Source organism: Muscardinus avellanarius (genome assembly GCF_963383645.1).
Source record: "Muscardinus avellanarius genome assembly, chromosome: 2".
Taxonomy (NCBI): domain Eukaryota; kingdom Metazoa; phylum Chordata; class Mammalia; order Rodentia; family Gliridae; genus Muscardinus; species Muscardinus avellanarius.
In genome coordinates, this window is record NC_137787.1 from 149432050 (window position 1) to 149452770 (window position 20721).

Below are 20721 nucleotides of genomic sequence, written 5' to 3' on the forward strand. Positions count from 1 at the left end.
GAGGCTTTCAACAACTTAGTGAGACCATGTTTCCAAATAAAATATAAAATAGGTCTGGAGTATAGCCTAGAGGTAGAAAGCCTCTGGGTTCCACCCCCAGTACCACAAAAAAAAAAAAAAAAAAAAAAAAAAAAAAAAAAAAAGAAAAGAAAACCTAAACCAAAGAAATAAAAAAAAAAAGAAAAAAAAAAAGGAAAATTGAGCATTTGTAATCTATAGGGTACCTTCCAAGGAAATCGTTTTCTTTCCACTTTTTAATTTTTTTGGTGCTAAAAATTAGAACACAGGGGGGGTTCTACCTCTAAGCTATACTTCCAGCTCTTTATTTATTTACTTGTGGTGCCGTGGTGCCAAGGAGAGAATGCAGGGGCACTCTACCTCTGAGCTACAACCCAGTCCAATTTTATTTATTCTGAAACAGGGTCTTGCTAAGTTGCTGAGGGTCTCACTAAATTGCTGAGGCTGGTCTTGAATCTGCAATCCTCTTCCCTCAGCCTCCTAAATCCTGGGATTACAAGTGTGCTCCACCATGCCAGGTATTTATTTATTTATTTATTTATTTATTTATTTATTTATTTATTTTTGTGGTACTGGGTGTGGAATCCAGGGGCCTTTTACCTCTAGGGCTATATGACCAACTCTAATTTTTAACATTTTTTATTTGGGAACAGGGTCTTGGTAAGTTGTTAAGAGTCTCACTAAATTGCTGAGTCTGTCAGTTTGTCTCAGCTTCCCAAGTACTGGGATTATAGGCGCATACCACCAAGCCTAGCTTTTGTGTGTGTGTGTGTGGTACTGGGGGTTGGGGGTGGAACCCAGGGACTTTTCTACCTCCCGACTATGCTTCTTGACCTATTTTATTTGAAAACAGGTCTCACTAAGTTGCTGAGTGCCCCACTCAGTAGCTGAGGCTGGCCTCTAACCTGTGTGATCCTCCTGTCTCAGCCTCCCAAGCGCGGGGATTACAAGTGTGCGCCACCACGCTAGTTCATTTTTTCTTTTTCTTTTTCTTTTCTTTGGTGGTACTGGGGGTGGACCCAGAGTCCCACCTCCGGGTTTCTACCTCCGGGCTATACTCCCGGACCTATCCTGTTTTATATTTTATTTGGAAACAGGGTCTCACTAAGTTGCTAGTGAGGCTGGCCTCTAACCTGCGCGATCCTCCTGTCTCAGCCTCCCAAGCACAGGGATTACAAGCGTGCGCCACCACGCCTGGCCTCTCATTTTTTACTTTTTAAACAAGCTCTCCTAGTTGCGTGTGGTGGTACACACCTGTAATCCCAGTACTTGGGAGACTAAGACAGGTAAACCATAGTTTTTTTTTTTTTGGTGGTGGTACTGGGGATTGAACCCAGAGGCATTCTACTTTTGAGCAATACCCACAGAGCTTCCTTCTTTCTTTCTTTCTTTCTTTCTTTCTTTCTTTCTTTCTTTCTTTCTTTCTTTCTTTCTTTCTTTCTTTCTTTCTTTCTTTCTTTCTTTTCTTTTCTTTTCTTTTCTTTTTTTGCAGTACTGGGAATGAAACCCAGGGGCATTCTGCCTCTGAGCTACACCCCCAGCCCTATTTTATTCTTATTCTTTATTTGGAAACAGGGTCTCACTAAGTTGCTGAGCGCCTCACTCAGTAGCTGAGGCTGGCTTCGGACCTGTGCGATCCCCCTGCCTCAGCCTCCCAAGCGCTGGATTTAGAAGCGTGCGCCACCACGCCTGGATAAAGACCCTGTTTTAAAACAAAAATTATATAAAGAGAAAAGGGCTGGGGATATAGCTTGGGAATTAGAATGCCTCTAGACTCCACCTCCAGTCCTAAAAAAAAACACAAAAAGTTAACATATGCTTCCTATGAAAATATTTATAACACACTAAAACTCCCAAGTTCAGATGCTTCAGCAGCAGGCTGATAAGCAGTTGTAGCTAACCATGTCGACAGCTAAAATAATCAAAGGTAACACTTACCTCCTGTTTCTGTATTGTAATAATAGGTATAACCATCTTCACTCAATCCTTCTACCCAAATTGCCTTCACTGCCTAACAGAAGGAAAACAACCCAGAATGAACTGGAGATAATGATAATGGTTGTACACTGAATACCTAGGGCTACTTAGCCACCCTTTCCTTTCTATCTGACACCTGAAGTCAGAGGCTGTGACACTGATCATGGCCACGGAGCTTGGTTTCTAGATAACCATGCTTCAATTTTCAAGTAGAGAATGCCTTACAAAAACCAGGAATTCCTTCTTGATGGACAGGGGCATCTGAAAAGCAACTAAACTACAAACGAACAAATATTTGTCCTGTATGGGGTTTTGGATAGACCTCACTGTTATGTCTACCCAGCCTTTCTTTGTTGTTTATTTTGCTGGTCTGGGGATGGAACCCAGGGGCATTCGACCTCTGAGCTACACCCCCTGCCCTATTTTTTCATTCTTTATTTTGAGACGGAGCCTCACTAAGTTGTGGAGGGCCTCACTAAGTAGCTGAGGCTGTCCTCGAAACACGATCCTCCAGTCTCAGTCTCCCAAATGCTGGGATTACAAGCGTGCGCCACCACACCTGGCTACGTCCACCCAGCCTTCTTAAAGGAAGAAAGGAACAAATTGGGGAAGGGGAAGGTTCATTTGGAAGTAAATTTGCTTAATGAAACTATGCAAAGCCCCTAAATGATAATGACATTAAAGAATAAAGCAAAAACACTATGAATGTTACCTTTTTTAAGTTTCCTTGAAATCCTTCAGGTTTCTCCCACTGAGTACCTTAAAGCAAAATGTATTGCATTTATGAAATATTTTTGCTTTAAAAAACTACAAAAACTTTAATTTGGCAAAAATTTACAAGATAGTCATTGTGTATAAAACACTATAGAAATACAACTTAAAACATAATTGAAGCCGGGTGTGGTGGCGCACGCTTGTAATCCCAGCATTTGGGAGGCTGAGACTGGAGGATGGTGGTTCGCGGACAGCCTCAGCTACTTAGTGACGCCCTCCGCAACTTAGTGAGACCCTGTTTCAAAATAACGAATAAAAAATAGGGCAGGGGGTATAGCTCAGAGGTTGCATGCCCCTGGGTTCCATCCTCAGACCTGTAAAACAACCACCACAACAACAACCACAACAACAACAACAACCACAACAACAACAACAAACAACCTAATTGAGAGCCGGGCATGGTGGTACAGGTTTGTAATCCCAGCAGTTTGTAATCCCAGCATTTGGGAGGCTGAGCCAGGAGGAATGTGGTTCACAGACAGCCTGAGGTACTTAGTGAGGCCCTTTGCAACTCAATGAGACCCTGTTTCAAAATAAAATAAAAAATAGGGTTGGGGGTGTAGCTCGGAGGTAGAATGTCCCTGGGTTCCATCCCCAGTACCACAAAAACAAAATAAAACAAAACAACCCCCACCCATGGTGACACACAGTTATAATTCTAGTACTTGAGATGCTGGGATATGAGGATTGTGGTTTCAGACAGCCTCTGAGACCCTCTGTAACTTAGTGAGACCTTGCTTCAAAATAAAGAATAAAAAATGGGCTGGAAATGTAGCTCAGAGATAGAATATCCCTGGATTTTACCAGCAAAATAAATAAATAAATAAATTGAAAAGTAGAAAATAAAGAACACACATCCCAAAAGTATTGTGCAAAAGAATACGTGTAAGGATCATAAGTTAATGGAACTTCCACAGGAATGATTACAGCCAGATAGGGCTTCTCTCAAAGACTTGATAGAATTTAGGCTTGCTAAGTTTTGAAAAGGAATGGCTTTTTGTTATCTTAGGGCATGGGAGATCAAGAGATGGAAAGGAAGAAAAAAGGAAGAATGCAGAAATTAAAAACAAGTATCAGTGAGGGGAAAACACTAGAAGGAAGAAAAGAAATAACTAGTTTCTAAGTAAATCTGAGAAAGATTTCTCACCCTTAGTATATAATTATTTATGGTATTCTTCACTGATCTGTAATGTTTCACTTAAGGCTCAGTGCAAACTTTGAGAGATCACAGTTTCTATGTAGTTCAAATTATAACATAATTATAATAATATTGTCATCCCAAGGTTTTCTCTCTGACCTCTCTTTTTTGGTATGATACTAGAGATTAAACCCTGGGGCATTCTACCTCTGAGGTACATCCCTATTTTACCTTTTATTGTATTTATATGCAGAGGGCCTCACTAAGTTGGGGAGACTGGCCATAAACCTGTGAACCTCCTACCTTAGCCTCCCAAGGACTGGGATTATAAGCATGTGCCACCACACCTAGCTCTGATTTTATTTAAAACCTTCCTGACCATTCTTAACGTTTTTGCTGGCTTTATTTTTCCATTCCTATAATATATGTATTACCCAGGGATACTATAACTCTGAGTAACACCCCCAGCCCTATTTTTTATTCTTTATTTTGAAACAGGGTCTCACCGAGTTGCAAAGGACCTCATTAAGTAGCTGAGACTGTCCTCAAACATCGATCTTCCTGTTTCAGCCTTCCAAATGCTGGGATTACAAGCGTGAGCACCACGCCTGGCCTCCATCTCTATTTCTTGCTGTATTGTTTGTATTTGCTATATTCTTTGTAATCTCAATACTCCTAAAAGTTAACATACTACCTATATCCCCTGATTCAAATTATTTTCCTAACTCCAGACTTACCAATTAGCTACTAAAAATTGCCAAATGAATATTCTACAGTTACCTTAAACTTAGTATTTCCCACCCTGAAGTTATTATCCTTCTTAAGCTTGTTTTCGTAAATGATACCATCATTTTCTCTGCTCTCTATTTTTCCAGTCTTATTCTTGTCATGACATCTTCAAAGTATCTTATGTTTTTCCTCCACCAAATGATATATTCCTCAAATATTCAAAGCTTTTAAGTTCATATTGTTCCATGCTTATACTTTTATTACAGCATTTTAAAATTCCTCCTTGAATCAAAAGTTACTTATTTCTGCCACTAAATTATTTTCTGATATGTATGTATGTATGTATATGTCACTCTGAACCTCACTATGACATATAATTACAATGCACCAATAAAAAATAACTTTCTGAAGAATAGGATAAATGAAGTTATTTAGCTCTGAATTTATATGGAGTAGCCATTGAGGGGGTCTTATTAAGCTGCTCAGGCTGGCTGTGAACCTGCAATCTTCCTGTCTCAGCCTTCTAAGTACTGGGATTAGAAATGTGTGCCATCAGGCCTGGCAAAAAGATTTATTTTTATATTTTTACTGAAACACAATTCTGTAGTTCTTTAGAAACTGATATTCAACATAAATAAGAAGGGGAGAAACTTACTATGTCATTTAAGATGGCACACACAAAGAAGATTTCACTTTCTGGCTTCCAGACTGCTTTTAGATAGAAAATCTCACCCAGAGAATCAATCAATCTTTCTTTCTTTCTTTCTTTCTTTCTTTCTTTCTTTCTTTCTTTCTTTCTTTCTTTCTTTCTTTCTCTTTCTCTCTCTCTCTCTCTCTCTCTCTCTCTCTCTCTCTCTCTCTCTCTCTCTCTCTCTCTCTCTCTCTCTCTCTTTTTGGTGGTACTGGGGTGGAACCCAGAGGCTTTCTACCTCCGGGCTATACTCCCAGACCTATTTTATACATTATTTGAAAACAGGGTCTCACTAAGTTGCTGAGAGCCTCACTAAGTAGCTGAGGCTGGCTTCGAACCCGTGTGATCCTCCTGTCTCAGCCTCCCAAGCGCAGGGATTACAAGCGTGCACCACCACACCTAGCTTACCCACAGAATATTTCAAGAACTGTGACAATTTATGAACTGGACTGAAAAGCCTTATTTTTTCTGTTTTGTTTTTTCACTGGGGACTGAACCCAGGAGCATTCTACCTCAGAGCCTCCTTCCCTTTTTATTGTAAAACAGAACCTCACTAAATGGCTGCTACTGTCCTCATACCTGCCATCCTCCTGTCTCAGCCTCCTAAGTACTGAGATTTTAGGCATGTGCCATCACACCTGGCCCACTGTAGTTCATTCTTTGTAAAGACTTTATTAAGAAAATATCAACTAGTTTATATGTAAGGAACCCATTATTGAAACTTTAGTGTGAACCAGGCATGGTGGTGCACGCTTGTAACCCCTGAGGTTCGGGAGGCTGAGACAGGAGAATCGTGGTGGTTTGCGGACAGCCTCAACTACTTAGTAAGGCCCTTTGCAACTCAGTGATACTTGTTTCAAAAAACCTTTAGTGTGACACTGAGTCACAATAAAAAGAGTACTTTTATTTTTTTCATTTTGTGTTACTAGGGATGGAACCCAGGGGCATTTTACCTTCAAGCTATAACCCCAGCCCTATTTTATTTCTTATTTTGAAATAGGGTATCACTAAGTAGCTGAGCCTGGTTGCAAACCTGAGATCCTCCGGTCTCAGCTTCCCAAGTACTAGGTAATATTATAAGTGTGTGCCACCATGCCTGGCTCTAAAAGGGTCCTTTTCTTTTCTTCTTCTTTTTTTTTTTTTTTGGAGGGGGAGTACTGGTGGGGATTGAACCCAGGGGCTTTCTACCTCTAAGATGCACTCCCAGCCCTATTTTTTATTCTTTATTTTGAAACAAGGTCTTACCAAGTTGAAGAGGGCTGGGAGTACAGCTCAGAGGTAGAAAGCCCCTGGGTCTCACTAAGTAGTTGAGGCTGGCTACAAACATGTGATTCTCCTGTCTCAGCCTCCCAAGTAGTGGGATTACAAGCATGTGCCACCATGCCTGGCTCTATAAGAGTACTTTTAAAAAAGGCACATAATTTTCTAAACTTTGTGATAAAAATAGTTATAGTCTTTAACTATTTAATTTTTAAATTATTTATTTATTTTGCAGTACTGGGGATGGGACCCAGAGACATTCTACCTTCAAGTTCCACCCCAGCCCTATTTTTTATTCTTTATTTTGAAACAGGGTCTCACTAAGTTGCAGAGGACCTCACTAAGTAGCTGAGCCTGGCCATGAACCCGGATCCTCCTGTCTCAGCCTCCCAAATGCTGGGATTACAAGACTGTACTACCATGCTCAGCTTTAACTGTTTAAAATGTTCCAAAATTAAGTAAAATTAACACTAACACAAAATAAACGCTTCTATTCTAGTGTTCTTTTTATTTTCCCCACAGTACCTCTGAGCTATACCCCTAGCCCCTTTTCTGTTTTGAACAGGGTCTTACTAGGATGATGAAAGTCTTACTGTGTTGCTAAGACTGTGAACCTCCTGTCTCAGCCTCTCAAGTACTGGGATTACAGGTGTGTGCCACCACGACTGGCTAGACTATTCTGTTCTACTGGAATTATTCTCTACTATTTTTATGTCTAAATGACTCACCTCCTGTGTTGAGATCATAATAGTAATGGTAACCCTCAGAGGTTATGCCTTCTATCCAACTACCCTTTGAAGAATCTTTTTTCTTCTTCTTCTTTTTTTCTTTCTGTTGATTTGATGAAGAGGTGGGTGGGACAGTGCTGGTTACTGGTGATTTGCTTAGCTCTGGAATGTCTAGAAAAGAGATGAGAGAAGGGTGAAGTAGCCAAAGTAACCCATGCACCCATCCTCCCTTCCTTTCCTGTTATAAAACGTTAATAATTAATAATTTAATAATGTTATTCTAAGCCAGGTGTGGTGGCGTATGCTTGTAATCCCAGCATTCAGGAGGCTGAGACCTGGAGGATCACGGTTTATGAACAGCCTCAGCTTCTTAGTGAGACCCTTTGCAACTTAGTGAGACCCTGTTTCAAAATAAAGAATAAAAAATAGGGCAGGGGGTGGAGCTCGGAGGTTGAATGCCCCTGGGTTCCATCCCTGGACCCGCAAAAAAAACAAAAACAAAACAAACAAACAAACAAACAAACAAAAAAACCCAAGCAAACAAACAAAAAAAACCACAAAAAGTTAATTAAAAGCCTGACAAGATTTTTTTGGGAAACTTTTACACATTATAATAAAGTTAATTGGAAAAATAGTCATACATTGACATATAGGAAAGTTAAAAAAATAGTGATGAAAAAGGGAATTTACTCTTACCACATATTAAAAAGATCAAAGATACTTGTAAAAGGGACACATATAGTAAAATACTGTAAATTCTGACTACATAAAAAAGATCTTGTGTATGGCAAATACAAAAACAAAAATATGATAAACACAACAAATGAAAAATAGAATGAATATGAGTCAATACTCAACAAAGATTAAACCCAGAGGTATTCTACCTCTGAGCTACACCCCTAGCCCTAATTTTAATTATTAACAGTAAATAGCAGAGAGCCTCACTAAATAGGGTAAATTTAGTGAGACCCAACAGTAAATAAGGTCTCACTAAATAGCAGAGGGCCTCACTAAGTAGCTGAGCACTACCACACCCAACTTCAAAATTTTCTTACAAGTCAAAAATTCTTTTTTTTTTTTTTTTTGGTGGTACTGGGGATGGAACCCAGGGGCCTTCTACCTCCAGGCTACACTCCCAAACCTATTTTTTATATTTTTTAAATTTGGAAACAGGGTCTCTTAAGCCAGCGAGGCTGGCTTTGAACCTGCGTGATCCTCCTGTCTCTGCCTCCTAAGTGTGGATACTACAAGCGTGTGCCACCATGCCCGGCTATTCTTTATTTTAATGCAGGGTCTCACTAAGTTGCAGATGGCCTCACTAAGTAGCTGAAACTGGCTGTGAACCTGCTATTCTCCTGTCTCATCCTCCAGGTACTAGAATTACAAGTGTGCACTACCACACCTGGCTAATAACAACTGTTTTTATTTATTTTTGTGGGGTACTGGAGGTGGAACCCAGGGGCTTTTCTACCTCCGGGCTATCCTTCCAGACAGATTTTATACTTTATTTGGAAACAGGGTCTCACTAAGTTGCTGAGAGCCTCACTCAGTAGCTGAGACTGGCTTCGAACCTGTGCAATTCTCCTGTCTCGGTCTTCTAAGCACTAGGATTTCGAGCGTGCACCACCATGCCTGGCTATAACAACTGTTTTTTTGTTGTTTTTTTTTTGCGGGTGTGAGGATGGAACCCAGGGGCATTCCACCTGCGAGCTACACTTCCTGCCCTTTTTTAAAATTCTTTATTTTGAAACAGGGTCTCACTGAGTTGCAGAGGGCCTCACTAAGTAGCTGAGGCTGTCTGGGAACTGTGATCCCCCAGTCTCAGCCTCCCTAATGCTGGGATTACAAGCGTGCGCCAACACACCTGGACGCTATAACAACTGTTTTTATGAAGGCAATGCCAATTTACTAGTATTCTACTCAAAACTTTAAATTATAGCTATTTTTATTAGGGATTAAAGAATACCATCTCTTGTTGGCTACTCCAACCACTATAAAGATCAACAACTGAGGTTTGCTAGCAGCTTTAAGAATAATGAATCTGTCATGGAAAAAATACAGAAACTTCCCAGGGTAGAGCCTACATTCAATGAGAAGATAAGTACATTCTACTTAATTTTCTGGGGGGAGTTATTAGGGATTGAACTCAGGGGTATCCTAACTCCAAGGTATGCCTGCAGCCCTTATTATTTTGAAACAGGGTCTAAGTTGCTGAGGTTGGCCTGGAACCTGCAGTCCTCCCATTTAAGTCTCCTAAGTACTGGAATTACAGGTGTACGTGACCATGCCTAGCTCTTATTTTTTGTGGCACTGAGGATGAATTCAAGGGTCATTCTACCTCTGAACCACAAGTATGTATGTATGTATGTATGTATGTATGTATGTATGTATGTATTTAACCCAGAGGCATTCTACTTCTGAGCTACACCCCTAGCCTGATTTTTATTCTTTATTTTGAAACAGGGTCACACTAAGTTTTGGAGGGCCTCACTAAGTAGCTGAGGCTGGCCACAAATCCGGATCCTCCTGTCTCAGCCTCCCAACTATTGGGATTACAAGCATGCACCATCATACCCGGTTAGCCCTCTTTCATTTTTTATTTTTTAAAACAGGGTCTCACTAAATTGCAAAGGGGCTCAGTAAGTTGCTGAGGCTGGCTGAGAACTAAGATCCTCTTGTTTCAGCCTCCCAAGTACTAGAATTACATATGTGCACCACTATGCCAGGCTCTAAATTTTTTTTTTACCTGGGACTTTGTTATCTTCAAACCTTCAAAATAATCTGCCTGTGTAGTAAAGTCAGTTAGTTGGTCCACAAAAAGATACTTTACTATATATTCAACCACATAAGAGATATGATTCGTGTGTGTGTGTGTGTGTGTGTGTGTGTGTATGTGTGTGTGTGTGTGAGTACTGGGGACTGAACTCGGGCATTTTACCTGAGCCATACACCTAGGCCTATTTAATTAATCAATTAATTTATTTATTGTGGCTGAAACAGTCTTACTAAATTGCTGAGGCTGGCCTTGATCCTGTGATCCTCCTGCTCAGCTTCCCAAGTATTGGGATTACGGGGATGTGCCATGCTGACTGGCTCTACTTTATTTTTTATTTATTTATTTTTTGGTGGTGCTGGGGTTCCTGGAAGCCCTTCTACCTCCGGGCTACACTCCCAGACCTATTTTTACATTTTCATTTTGGAAACAGGGTCTCCTAAGCCAGCGCGCGCGGCTGGCTTCGAACCTGCGCGATCCTCCTGTCTCTGCCTCCCAAGCGCGGGGATTACAAGCGTGCGCCACCACGCCCGGCTTCTACTTTATTTTTTATTTGGAAACAGGTCTTGCTAAATTGCTTAAAGCCTTGCTAAGTTACTGAGGCTAGCTTTGAACCTGCAATCCTCCTCTCTCAGTCTCCCAAATATTAGGATTACAAGCTTGTGCCACCATGCCTGACCCTTTTTGTGTGTGTGGTTTTGGGGATGGAACCCAGTGGCATTCTACCTCTGAGCTACACCTCCAGTCCTATTTTTTAAAATTAATTAGTTAATTATTTTGGGGGGTCTGGGGATGGAACTCAGGGGCATTCAACCTCCAAGCTACAACTCCTGCCCTATTTTTTATTCTTTATCTTTAAACAGGGTCTCATTAAGTCACGGAGGGCCTCACTAAGTAGTTGAGGCTGTCCGCAAACCGTGATCCTCCGGTCTCCGCCTCCGGAATGCTGAGATTACAAACTTGCGCCACCATACTCAGCCCTGGCTTTGTTTTAAGTTGCTGAGGGCCTCATTAAATTGCTGAGGTTGGCCTAGAACCCGAATCTGTGATCCTTCTGCTTCAGACTCTCAAAAACTAGTTTTAATTGAATAATGAGAATCTTTTAGTTGAATAATGAGAATAATTTAAAAAGTCAAAGTCAGCTGGGCATGGTGGTGCACACTTGTAATCCCAGTACTTGGGACCCTGAGACAGGAGGATCATAGGTTTGTGGCCAGCCTCAGCTACTTAGTGAGGCCCTCCACAATGTAGTGAGGCTCTGTTTCAAAATAAACAATCATAGGGTTTGGGGTGTAGATCAAGGTAGAATTCCCCTGGGTTCAATTCCCAGTAAAGCAAAAACAAAAACAAACCCAAAACCACCTCAAAATGTAGCCAGGTCCAGTGGCATACTCTTGTAATCCCAGCAGTAAACCTGGGATCCATACCTATAAACCCAGTACTTGGGAGGCCAAGATAGAAGGATCACTGTTTGAAGCCAGCATGCAGTAATTTAGTAAGACTCTGTTTCAAAATAAAAAATAAAAAGGAACGGGGGCAGAAAATGCCCCTAGTTTTAATCCTCAGCACCACCTTCCCACCCCCACCCCAAAACTCTCAAAGTGTCTCTGAAATGAAATCCTCAGAGCCAGGAGTGGTGGTACACACCTGTAATCCCAGTTCTTAAGAAGGTGAGACAGAAGGATTGAAAATTAAAGGACAGTCTCAGCAAGCAGTGAGACTTTTCATCAACCTACTAAGACAATGTTGTAATCTCTGATTTAGGGGGCTGAGATAGGAGGATTGCAGGTTAGTGGCCTTGGCTAATTAGTGAGGCCCTCTGCAACTCAGTGAGACCCTATCCCAAAATACAGAATTAAAAAAATAGGGCTGGGAGTGTAGCTCAGAGGTAGAACACCCCTGAGTTCCATCCCCAGTACCAAACAAAAAAGTGGGAGAGAGTTGAGGGGTTGTAGCTTGGAGGAAGAATGCCCCTGGGTTCCATCCCTAGTACCACCAAAAACAAAACAAAACAAAACAAAACAAAACAAAACAAAAACCACTCAGTTAGACCAGAGCTGGGACTAGATAATCACAAAGGTAGTATGGTTGACGTGAAGATACTAAAAGATGAAGCATTAAAAGCAAAACAAAAGCACATCAACAGAGTCCTACGGTCTCAATAGGGCTATGATGCCTAGTAGGGTCCTGAGAGTACACCTGAGTGCATGGCCTCTTTGTGGAAACAATGAACATGCTTGCCATGACCTCTGATGATACTTTTAAACAAGCTTGTTAAGCCTGGAATGGTGGCACATGCTTATAATCCCAGCATTCGAGAAGCTGAAACAAGAGGATCCCGGTGGGCAGACAGCTTCAGCTAGTGAGGCCCTCTGCAACTTAGTGAGACCCTGTTTCAAAATAAGGAATAAAAAAATAAGGCTGGGAGTGTAGCTTGGAGGTAGAATGCCCCTGGGTCCCATCCCCAGTACAAAAAAATAAAAATAAAAATAAATAAATAAACATGCTGGCTGCTGCTTTACCTGACGGTAAACCAAGTCTCTTCAAATCTTCCTGGTATGCTTTCAGGGCAGCTGCCTCCATTGCAGCAAACTCCTTTGATGCCTTTTCTTCTTCCTTTGCCTTGTCCAGGCTCTTCTGTTTAATCTACATAAGATGCACATAAAAGTGAGAGTGAGCTAAAGGGCTGACACTTACACAGAGGAATTAGCAAAGAAGCAACCTAAAGTACCTCACTGATCCTCTTGGCCACATTTTCCTTATGGTTCTTTCCTCTTTCATGAAATTCAACACTCTTGAAAATGAAAAGAGAAAACATGAAGAATTACATAAATATCATAAAAGCCAGTCTCAGCAACCTAGTGAGATCCTGCTTCTAAATAAGAAATAGACTGGGGTAGGGGAGTAGCTTGGAGGTAGAATGCCCCTAGGTTCAATCCCCTGTACCACCACCAAAAAAAAAAAAAAAAAGTTAAAAAATCAGCCTTTATTCAGCCTTTATTTTTTGTTTGTCAAATAACAGTAGGAAATGAACCACATTTGTTATTATGCTGACTAGATTTCCTTTGGTTCTTAAACTAGGATGCCCATATTAATAGGAAAAAAATAAAAGGTACTTTTGGTGACTAATCTAGTGGATATGATGGTAGACTTAAGACATGAAGCCAAAAGAGTGGGGAAAATAGAATAAATACCTGTAAAGATGTAATGTCAAAACCAGTGAGTCTCTAGAATCTTATTGTTCTATTTGCTATACTGAATAAGAGAAAGACCAATGATCCCTTAATTCTTGGTCCTCCAATTTTATGTAGATGTTTAAAGTTCTTCATATAGCTGGGTATGGTGGTATATACTTCAACTCCTCATACTGGGGAGGTTGAGACAGGAGAATTGGCTGGTTTGAAACCAGCTTCAGCAAGTTAGTGAGAATCTCAGCTACTGAGTAAGATTTGTTTCAAAAAGAAAAAAAAGAAGAAAATATATATATATTGTGGTACTGGGGGTGGAACCCAGAGGCTTTCTACCTCCAGGCTATACTCCCAGACCTTTTTTTAATATTTTATTTGGAAACAGGGTCTCACTAAGTTGCTGAGAGCCTCACTAAGTAGCTGAGGCTGGCTTCGAACCTGTGCGATCCCCCTGCCTCAGCCTCCTAAGCGTGGGGATTACAAGAGTGCGCCACCACGCCCAGCTCATAAATAAATTTTTTAAAAAAGGCCAGGGGTTGTATTTGGAGGTAGAATGCCTGAGTTCAATCACCAATACCACATACAGACAAAAAAATCATATTCCTCATGTATTATAAATATTTTATGCAGTATGACAGTGATACAGAATGTTTAACTTTTATTAAGAGCAATCTGGAAATATAAATTTCCCCTTTCACCAAGCAATCCTATTTCCAGTAACTTCTTCCATACATGTGCCTGCACAGGTACAAAATGATGTGAGATACAGCTGGACATGGTGGCACACATCTGTAATCCCAGTACTTGGGAGCCTTAGACAAGAGGATTACAAGTTTGAGGCCAGCCTCAGCAATTTAGTGAGATCCTGTTTCAAAAATATTAAATAGGGCTGGAGATATAACTCAGTGGTAAAACATCCCTGGTTTAATCCCCAGTAAACACACACACACACACACACACACACACACACACACACACGTTATATGCAAACCTATTCACTGAAACAGTTTGTACTAACAATCCAAGTTTCATCTATAAAGGATTGGTTAAATAAACTGGTATACATACATTACCACAGGCTGCTGTAATGAACAACAAAAAAGTTCCCTATGTATTGACATGTAGAGACCTCCAGGATATACTGTTCATTTTTAGAAATATGGTGTACTATGCCAGGCGTGGTGGTGCACGCTTGTAATCCCCGCACTTGGGAGGCTGAGACAGGAGGATTGCGCAGGTTCAAGGCCAGCCTTAGCTGGCTTAAGAGACCCAGTTTCCAAATAACATATAAAATAGGTCTGGGTGTGTAGCCTGGAGGTAGAGGCCCCAGTAAAAAAAAAAAAAAAATAGAGCTGGGGGTGTAGCTTGGAGGTAGAAAGTCCCTGGGTTCAATTACCAGTACTGGAAAACAATATTTTAATTCATCTTTTGTATATATATATATGGTGCAAAAAGACGATAGTGTATTAACTTTTATGTATGCTGGAATAAGCTCATACATACACACACACGCATATGAAAACAATGGAAGAATAGACAAAACTTTAAAAAAATGGCCAGTGTGGTGGCACACACTTGTAATCCCAGTATTCCGGAGGCTGAGACCTGAGGATCGTGGTTTGCAGACAGCCTCAGCTATTAAGCTAGGCCCTAAGCAACTGACTGAGACCCTGTTTTGAAAATAGGAAGAATAAAAAAATAGGGCTGGGGGTGCTTCTCAGAGGTAGAATGCCACTGGGTTCCATTCCCAGTTCCACGAAGGAAAAAAAAAAAAAAAGAAAAAATGGTAACCAATGTGGAATGATGATAATGGGATAAAAAGGGACAGGGATGGGTAAGCATTATTATCTATTTAAACAACCAGAAATTCCCCCTAAATTATAAGTGTCTGGACATAAGTAGAAGAAATTGGTGGTGAGCTCTGCAAAATAAGTTCTGTCAATCAAATTTTATATGATACATTAACTGAGCTGTTCTAAAACACTACTGTGAATTCCTTTTTAAAGTGTGACTTTGTAAATAATTACTTCTATTTCTCATATACTGGGTTTCTTAAAGTTGATTATACCATACAAGAAAAGGATATTAAAGGTCCATTCAAAATTAAATTAATTTTGTTTCTAATTAAAGGCTAACCTAGAGTGAATTAGTAATTCGAGGAGATAAAGACAGACTATACTGGAAGGGATTATTTACTCTTGATAACTCATAAAATTCATTTGATTGCTTGGGTAACTCCAAGAAAGAGACTTTCATTGATCTGTGTGGTTTTAAAAATTCATGGCATTTATTTGTAATGACAATGTAACTCAAATAAAATAGTCAAAACCTAGCAAGTATTCAAAACCACCAAGTCAGTAAGTCATCAACCAACCAGTTCCAAACCCCCATACACCTTGTAGACAAGTTAAATGTCTATTGAAAGAATACAGCATTGTTAAAGAAAGGACTATCACTTGGTGCATCCAACATGAACACAATATTATGAGAATTTTTGATAGTTGAATCATCATACAGGCCTATTGTCTGCTATCCAACACTTGCAGTAATCACAGAATTTCTTGGGTTGTGACTTCCAGTAGTCTGCCCTGAAAAAAAAAAAAAAAAAAGTGTGAGCTTACTCAAAAGTTAAAATGTAAAAATGTGTATGTTTACATCTTTTTAGAGTTTGGAACCTAAGTGTTTGCTACTGAATCTTGTCTTAACGGACCCCCGTTTTGTTATTTATGGGGCTTAAACAGTCAATTAAGATTCTGCTGCCAGTAGTAAAAACACAAGTTTTAATATAAACTAATTTAGTAAAATAATTTTAAAAAATTTTCTTTCTTGGCTAAGCGTGGTGGAGCACACCTATAATTCCAGAAAAATCGCAGTTTTGAGGTCAGCTTCAGCAATTAACGGATAACCTCAGCAACATAGCACGACATGTTTAAACAAAATTGCTGGGGGTGTAACTCAGAGGCAGAATGCCATTAGATTCAATATTCAGTTTTTTTTTAATCCCCTTTTATTATTACCATCAGCATGAAAAATACAAGAAACATCTCGGAGCAAAAACATCCTCCTCCAGTTTTGGGGAGGAAGCTCTACGAGAGGCCTGCGGAAACTCAGTTTGCCTTAAATCAAGTTATGTCCACCAAAAGAGCTACGCATTAGACTACTCTTAATACAATTTGTCCTTGGGCCTCGGAGTAAGAGATCTGGAAAAGCCAAGGGGTCTTTCAGATCGCCGACCACAAGCCACGGTCATTCCTCTCCCCAGGCCGCTCCAAAGTTTCTCCACCTCCCCCCGCCCCCGGGGTTCAAGCGCTCGGGCTGCTGCTAGGCGCCGGGAGCCCCGCGGCGCGACCCCGCGGCCGTCCAGCCCGCCAGCCCGCCTGGCCGCAGCCCGGGCGGGACCGCGGCGGCCCCACCGCCCGCCCAGCACCCGCCCCGCGGGTCGGGCCGGCCCCCAGCGAGTTAAGCGCGCGCCGTCCCGCCCCGGGCCGCAGGCGGGAGACGGCGTAGGGGTGGGGGAGAAAGGGCTGCCCGGGAACAGCACCGCGTTGTTCAGGGCCCGGGACCCAACTCACATGACTGGGCCAGCCGCTCCGGGGTCCCACTCGCGCTCGCAGGGAGGCCCTCCGAGCTCCGCCGGCGCCCGGCGCTCCCTCCGGCCCCCGGCGCGGCGTCCCCAGTTCCCGACTACGGGTGCCGCGACGGCTCAATCCGCGCTCGGCGGCGCCCGGCGCCCCTCCCCCAGGGGGCGTGGCTCCGAGCTCCCGAGAGGCGGGGTCGGTATAAAAGGGTTGAGGTCACCGCGAAGGGGCGAAAGCACGACGGGACCCGAGCCGCAGGGCCGCCGTCCCGCGCCCCCGCGCCGGCCGGCCTTCTCCCCGTGCTCCGGGGGATCCGGAACCTCCACGCGCCGTCGAGGCTCGCTGGCTCGAGGCCGAGGAGCTCGCGCGCCGCCTCCGCCCCGAACGCAAACAGCTGTTCGCAGAGACGTCGCCGCCCTCAACTTTGCCTACGGGTCCGTTCGCACTTTGACCAACCAGGCCGACCGGACCTGTGGGCCGGGGGCCCTTGGCGGAGTTTAAAAAATAAAAAAGAGAGAAAGAAAGAAAGGTGATCCTGCTGGTGCCGGGACCCCGCGGGTCGCCGGGCTTCGCCTCGGAACTTTCCCCAGGCTTGCGCGGCCCCGCCCTCCCGCCTCGCCCGCTCCCGGCCGGGCTCGGTCCTGCGCGTGGGCAGCGGCGGTCCGAGGCGCAGCGGGGCGGCGGGCTGCGCGGAGAAGGCGGCCGCGGACCTGCGCTTGTCAGGTGGGTCGCGGCAATATCATCGTACCACCTCCCATATGGTCTAGCGGTTAGGATTCCTGGTTTTCACCCAGGCGGCCCGGGTTCGACTCCCGGTATGGGAACAGCGTGGTTCTGCATTTTGTTTTAAATGGGCTTTCGGGAAGCGACTTCTTTTCGCCGGCCCTGGGTAACTTTTTCAGTACTCGAGGAGTTTCGCTTCTTCCGGAGCTGCTCCCCCGCCCGCCTGCTGGCCGGCTGTGTTCTCGGCGCTGGGGTGGTGATGATTAACTCCGGCCTCGCCTTATCTCCTCCCCAGCTCCCTCGAGCCCACACCCTGCTCGGCCGCGCGCTTCCGACCGGACCCTGGGTGTCCCCGGCTCTCTAGCCATCGGCCGGCGTTGGGAGACCCCCTCCCCGACACCCTGCAGCTGCAGCCCGGGGCGCTCCCCATCCGCACAGCTGTGGGGTGCACCCAGCACTCAAAAGTAGGTACTCGGAAAGTACCCTAGACTCGGGGGAAGGCCTTTGGGAGACTCCCCACCCAAGCACACCCCCAGGGAGCTGCGCGGAAGGAAAATACCACTGCGATGAGATGTCTTTAAGGAACAAAACTGACTTTGCAAAACGCTCATGTTTTTTAAGCGCCGCCGATTAAAAAATCCTGGGTTGGGGGTGGAGCTTGGAAAGGAGAAAATTGGCCGGAGACCGGGGAGGGGATGTTATAACAAAGTTTCACTGTATTTTTAAATATAGAAGCCCTGTGTTTATTACAAAGAAGGGGCAGCTGTGTCAGCGGCATGTGCGCTGTAAATGAAACAAAAGCGTTATCTTAAATGCAACTTGTAATTAGAAAAATAGGGGCGACTATAATGTTTAGTCTATTGGGACTCCTGGGAACGTAGAAGGAAAAAGTGACTCTTGTGGATGAGTTTTTGGTCAGAGCCCTTACTAAGATTCTAAGTTTTGGTTGTTAGTATATGTGTGTTTTCAAACTGTTTTTATATAGCATTGACTGCTCAGTAAATTTGAAAGTAATCTCTTAATGTGATCTGCTTAACTAAGAGTTGACTGGCTTTATACTGAAAAATAAAAACGGAAAAACTGCCACACTAAAAATATTTTAAATCATCTTCATTAACTCAAAGAATTATTCACTATATGCCAGGTGCCACTAGGTGCTTTTAAAGTTACAGATGTTCAGATGCTTTTTGTTGGGAGGTGGCGGAGAGAATAGTGAGTGAATCACATTTCATCTTGTGGTTAACTATAAACTTGGGAGATCTTTCATCTTTTCAGGACGCTAGCTTTAGACCAAAAAATTATTGGTAACACAGGACTTAATATAGAATTGCAAGACTTGTTTAACCAATTCTTGGATAGGTAATGAAAATCGAAAAGCTTTTTTTAGTGTGTGTGTGTGTGTGTGTGTGTGTGTGTGTGTGTGTGTGTGTGTGTGTTTAGTGGGGATTGACCCTAGAGACAATCTACCTCTGGGCTACATCTCCATCCCTATATTATTTTTTATTTTGAAACAAGATCTCCCTAGCTTGATAAATCGCACTACTTGCTGAGGCTATCCTGGAACCAGTGATCCTCCAGTCTTAGTCTCCTAGGTACTGGGATTACAGGCATGTGCCACACCCAACTTGAAAAGCTTGATTAAATAGGGAGTGGTATTGTGTTAAGAACTAGTTATTAGAGCCAGGCATGGTGGCGCATGCTTATAATCCCAGCGTTTGAGAGGCTGAGACCCGAGGATCACACAGGATCAAAGCCAGCCTCAGCTGTTTAGTGAAGCTCTCAGCAATTTAGTGAGACCCTGTTTCCAAATAAAAATAGGTCTGGGAGTATAGCCCGGAGGTAGAAAAGCCCCTTGGTTCCACCCCCAGTACCACCAAAACCTCCAGGCTATATCCCCAGACCTCTTTTTATATTTTATTTGGAAACAGGGTCTCACTAAGTTGTTGAGAGCATCACTAAGATGCGGAGGCTGGCTTCGAACCTTTAATCCCCCTCTCTCAGCCTCCCAAGTACTAGGATTACAAGCGTGCACCACCACACCCGGCTCTTGAGCACCTCTTAATTGCAACTATTCATACTGTATACTTGATTCCAGGGGTTGGTGACAGGATCCCTGTCGAAGACACATATTGTTTTATGTATAATTGAGTACCAGGTGGAATATGGCAAGGCAATATCTGGAATACAGAGGTTAGGGGTCATTTCTGATCTTGGAAGAGGACTAGAGACAAGGAGACTGTTTGCCCTGAACCTTGAAGAACTGGTTGGATTTCTCCTGGTGGGGAATGTGAATCATAAATCTGAGATGGAGGGAACAAGTATCAGGAGGCTAGAAAGTAGTCTGGTTTGGCAGGAGCAGAGTGTGCCTGGAGGGAGGGCCACGGGAGATCAAACTGGGAAGGTAGAAAGGAATTTTAACTTGATAAATTTTGATTAGGTAAGGCTTCTTTTTTTTTTTTTTCTTATCTAGGAGTGACCTTTTATGTCATTAGAGTTTTTCAAATATTGTCTCTCTGAAAAGCTGTAATATGTGAAAAAGAATTTTGTTTAAAATGATTCAAACTGGGTGGGGTGGTGCATGCCTGTAATTTCAGTATTTGGGGGGCTGATAGAGGAGGTTCAAGATCAGCCTTGGCAACTTAGTGAAAACCTGTTTCAAAATAAAAAAAAAATAAAATAGAGCTGGGGGTATAGCTGAGGGATAGAATGCCATGGGTTCAAAAGAAAAAAAAAAAGTCTTCATACAATATGGGTGCTATGATGCACTTCTGTAGTCCCAGCTACTTTGAGACTGAGGGGCGGGGGATCAAGAGTTCAAAGTCAGCCTGGGCAGCTTGGCAAGACCTCATCTCTAAAGGGTGGGAGGAGTTCAAAACATACAGAAACATGAGCCAGGCCTGGTGGTGCTGGCTTGTATCCCAGTATTTGGGAGGCTGAGACAGGAGGATAACAGGTTCAAAGCTAGCCTCTGCAACTTAGCGAGACCCTGTTTCCAAACAAAAAAATAATTCAGCCTGACTTTATTTGGAGGTAGAATGCTTCTGGGTTCAATCCCCAGTGCCACCCTCCAAAAAAAAGTGTATATATATATGTGTGTGTGTGTGTGTGTGTGTGTACACACACATACATACACACACTTTTATA

The 20721-nt window shown here is 42.9% G+C and overlaps 1 protein-coding gene across 1 annotated transcript in view; it reads right to left on the reverse strand.

Moving 5' to 3' along the window:
- The window catches only part of WBP4 (WW domain binding protein 4), a gene marked incomplete at both ends in the record, with an annotated part of 27888 nt that extends 11685 nt beyond the window's left edge, over positions 1–16203 (reverse strand). Inside the window, 7 exons of the mRNA XM_080689468.1 lie at positions 1957–2029; positions 2708–2754; positions 7316–7486; positions 12611–12734; positions 12820–12882; positions 15792–15864; positions 16199–16203. Of these exons, the coding sequence (XP_080545594.1) occupies positions 1957–2029; positions 2708–2754; positions 7316–7486; positions 12611–12734; positions 12820–12882; positions 15792–15864; positions 16199–16203 (556 nt within the window). The remainder of the gene's footprint in view (positions 1–1956; positions 2030–2707; positions 2755–7315; positions 7487–12610; positions 12735–12819; positions 12883–15791; positions 15865–16198) is intronic.
- Positions 16204–20721: the final 4518 nt, after the last annotated feature.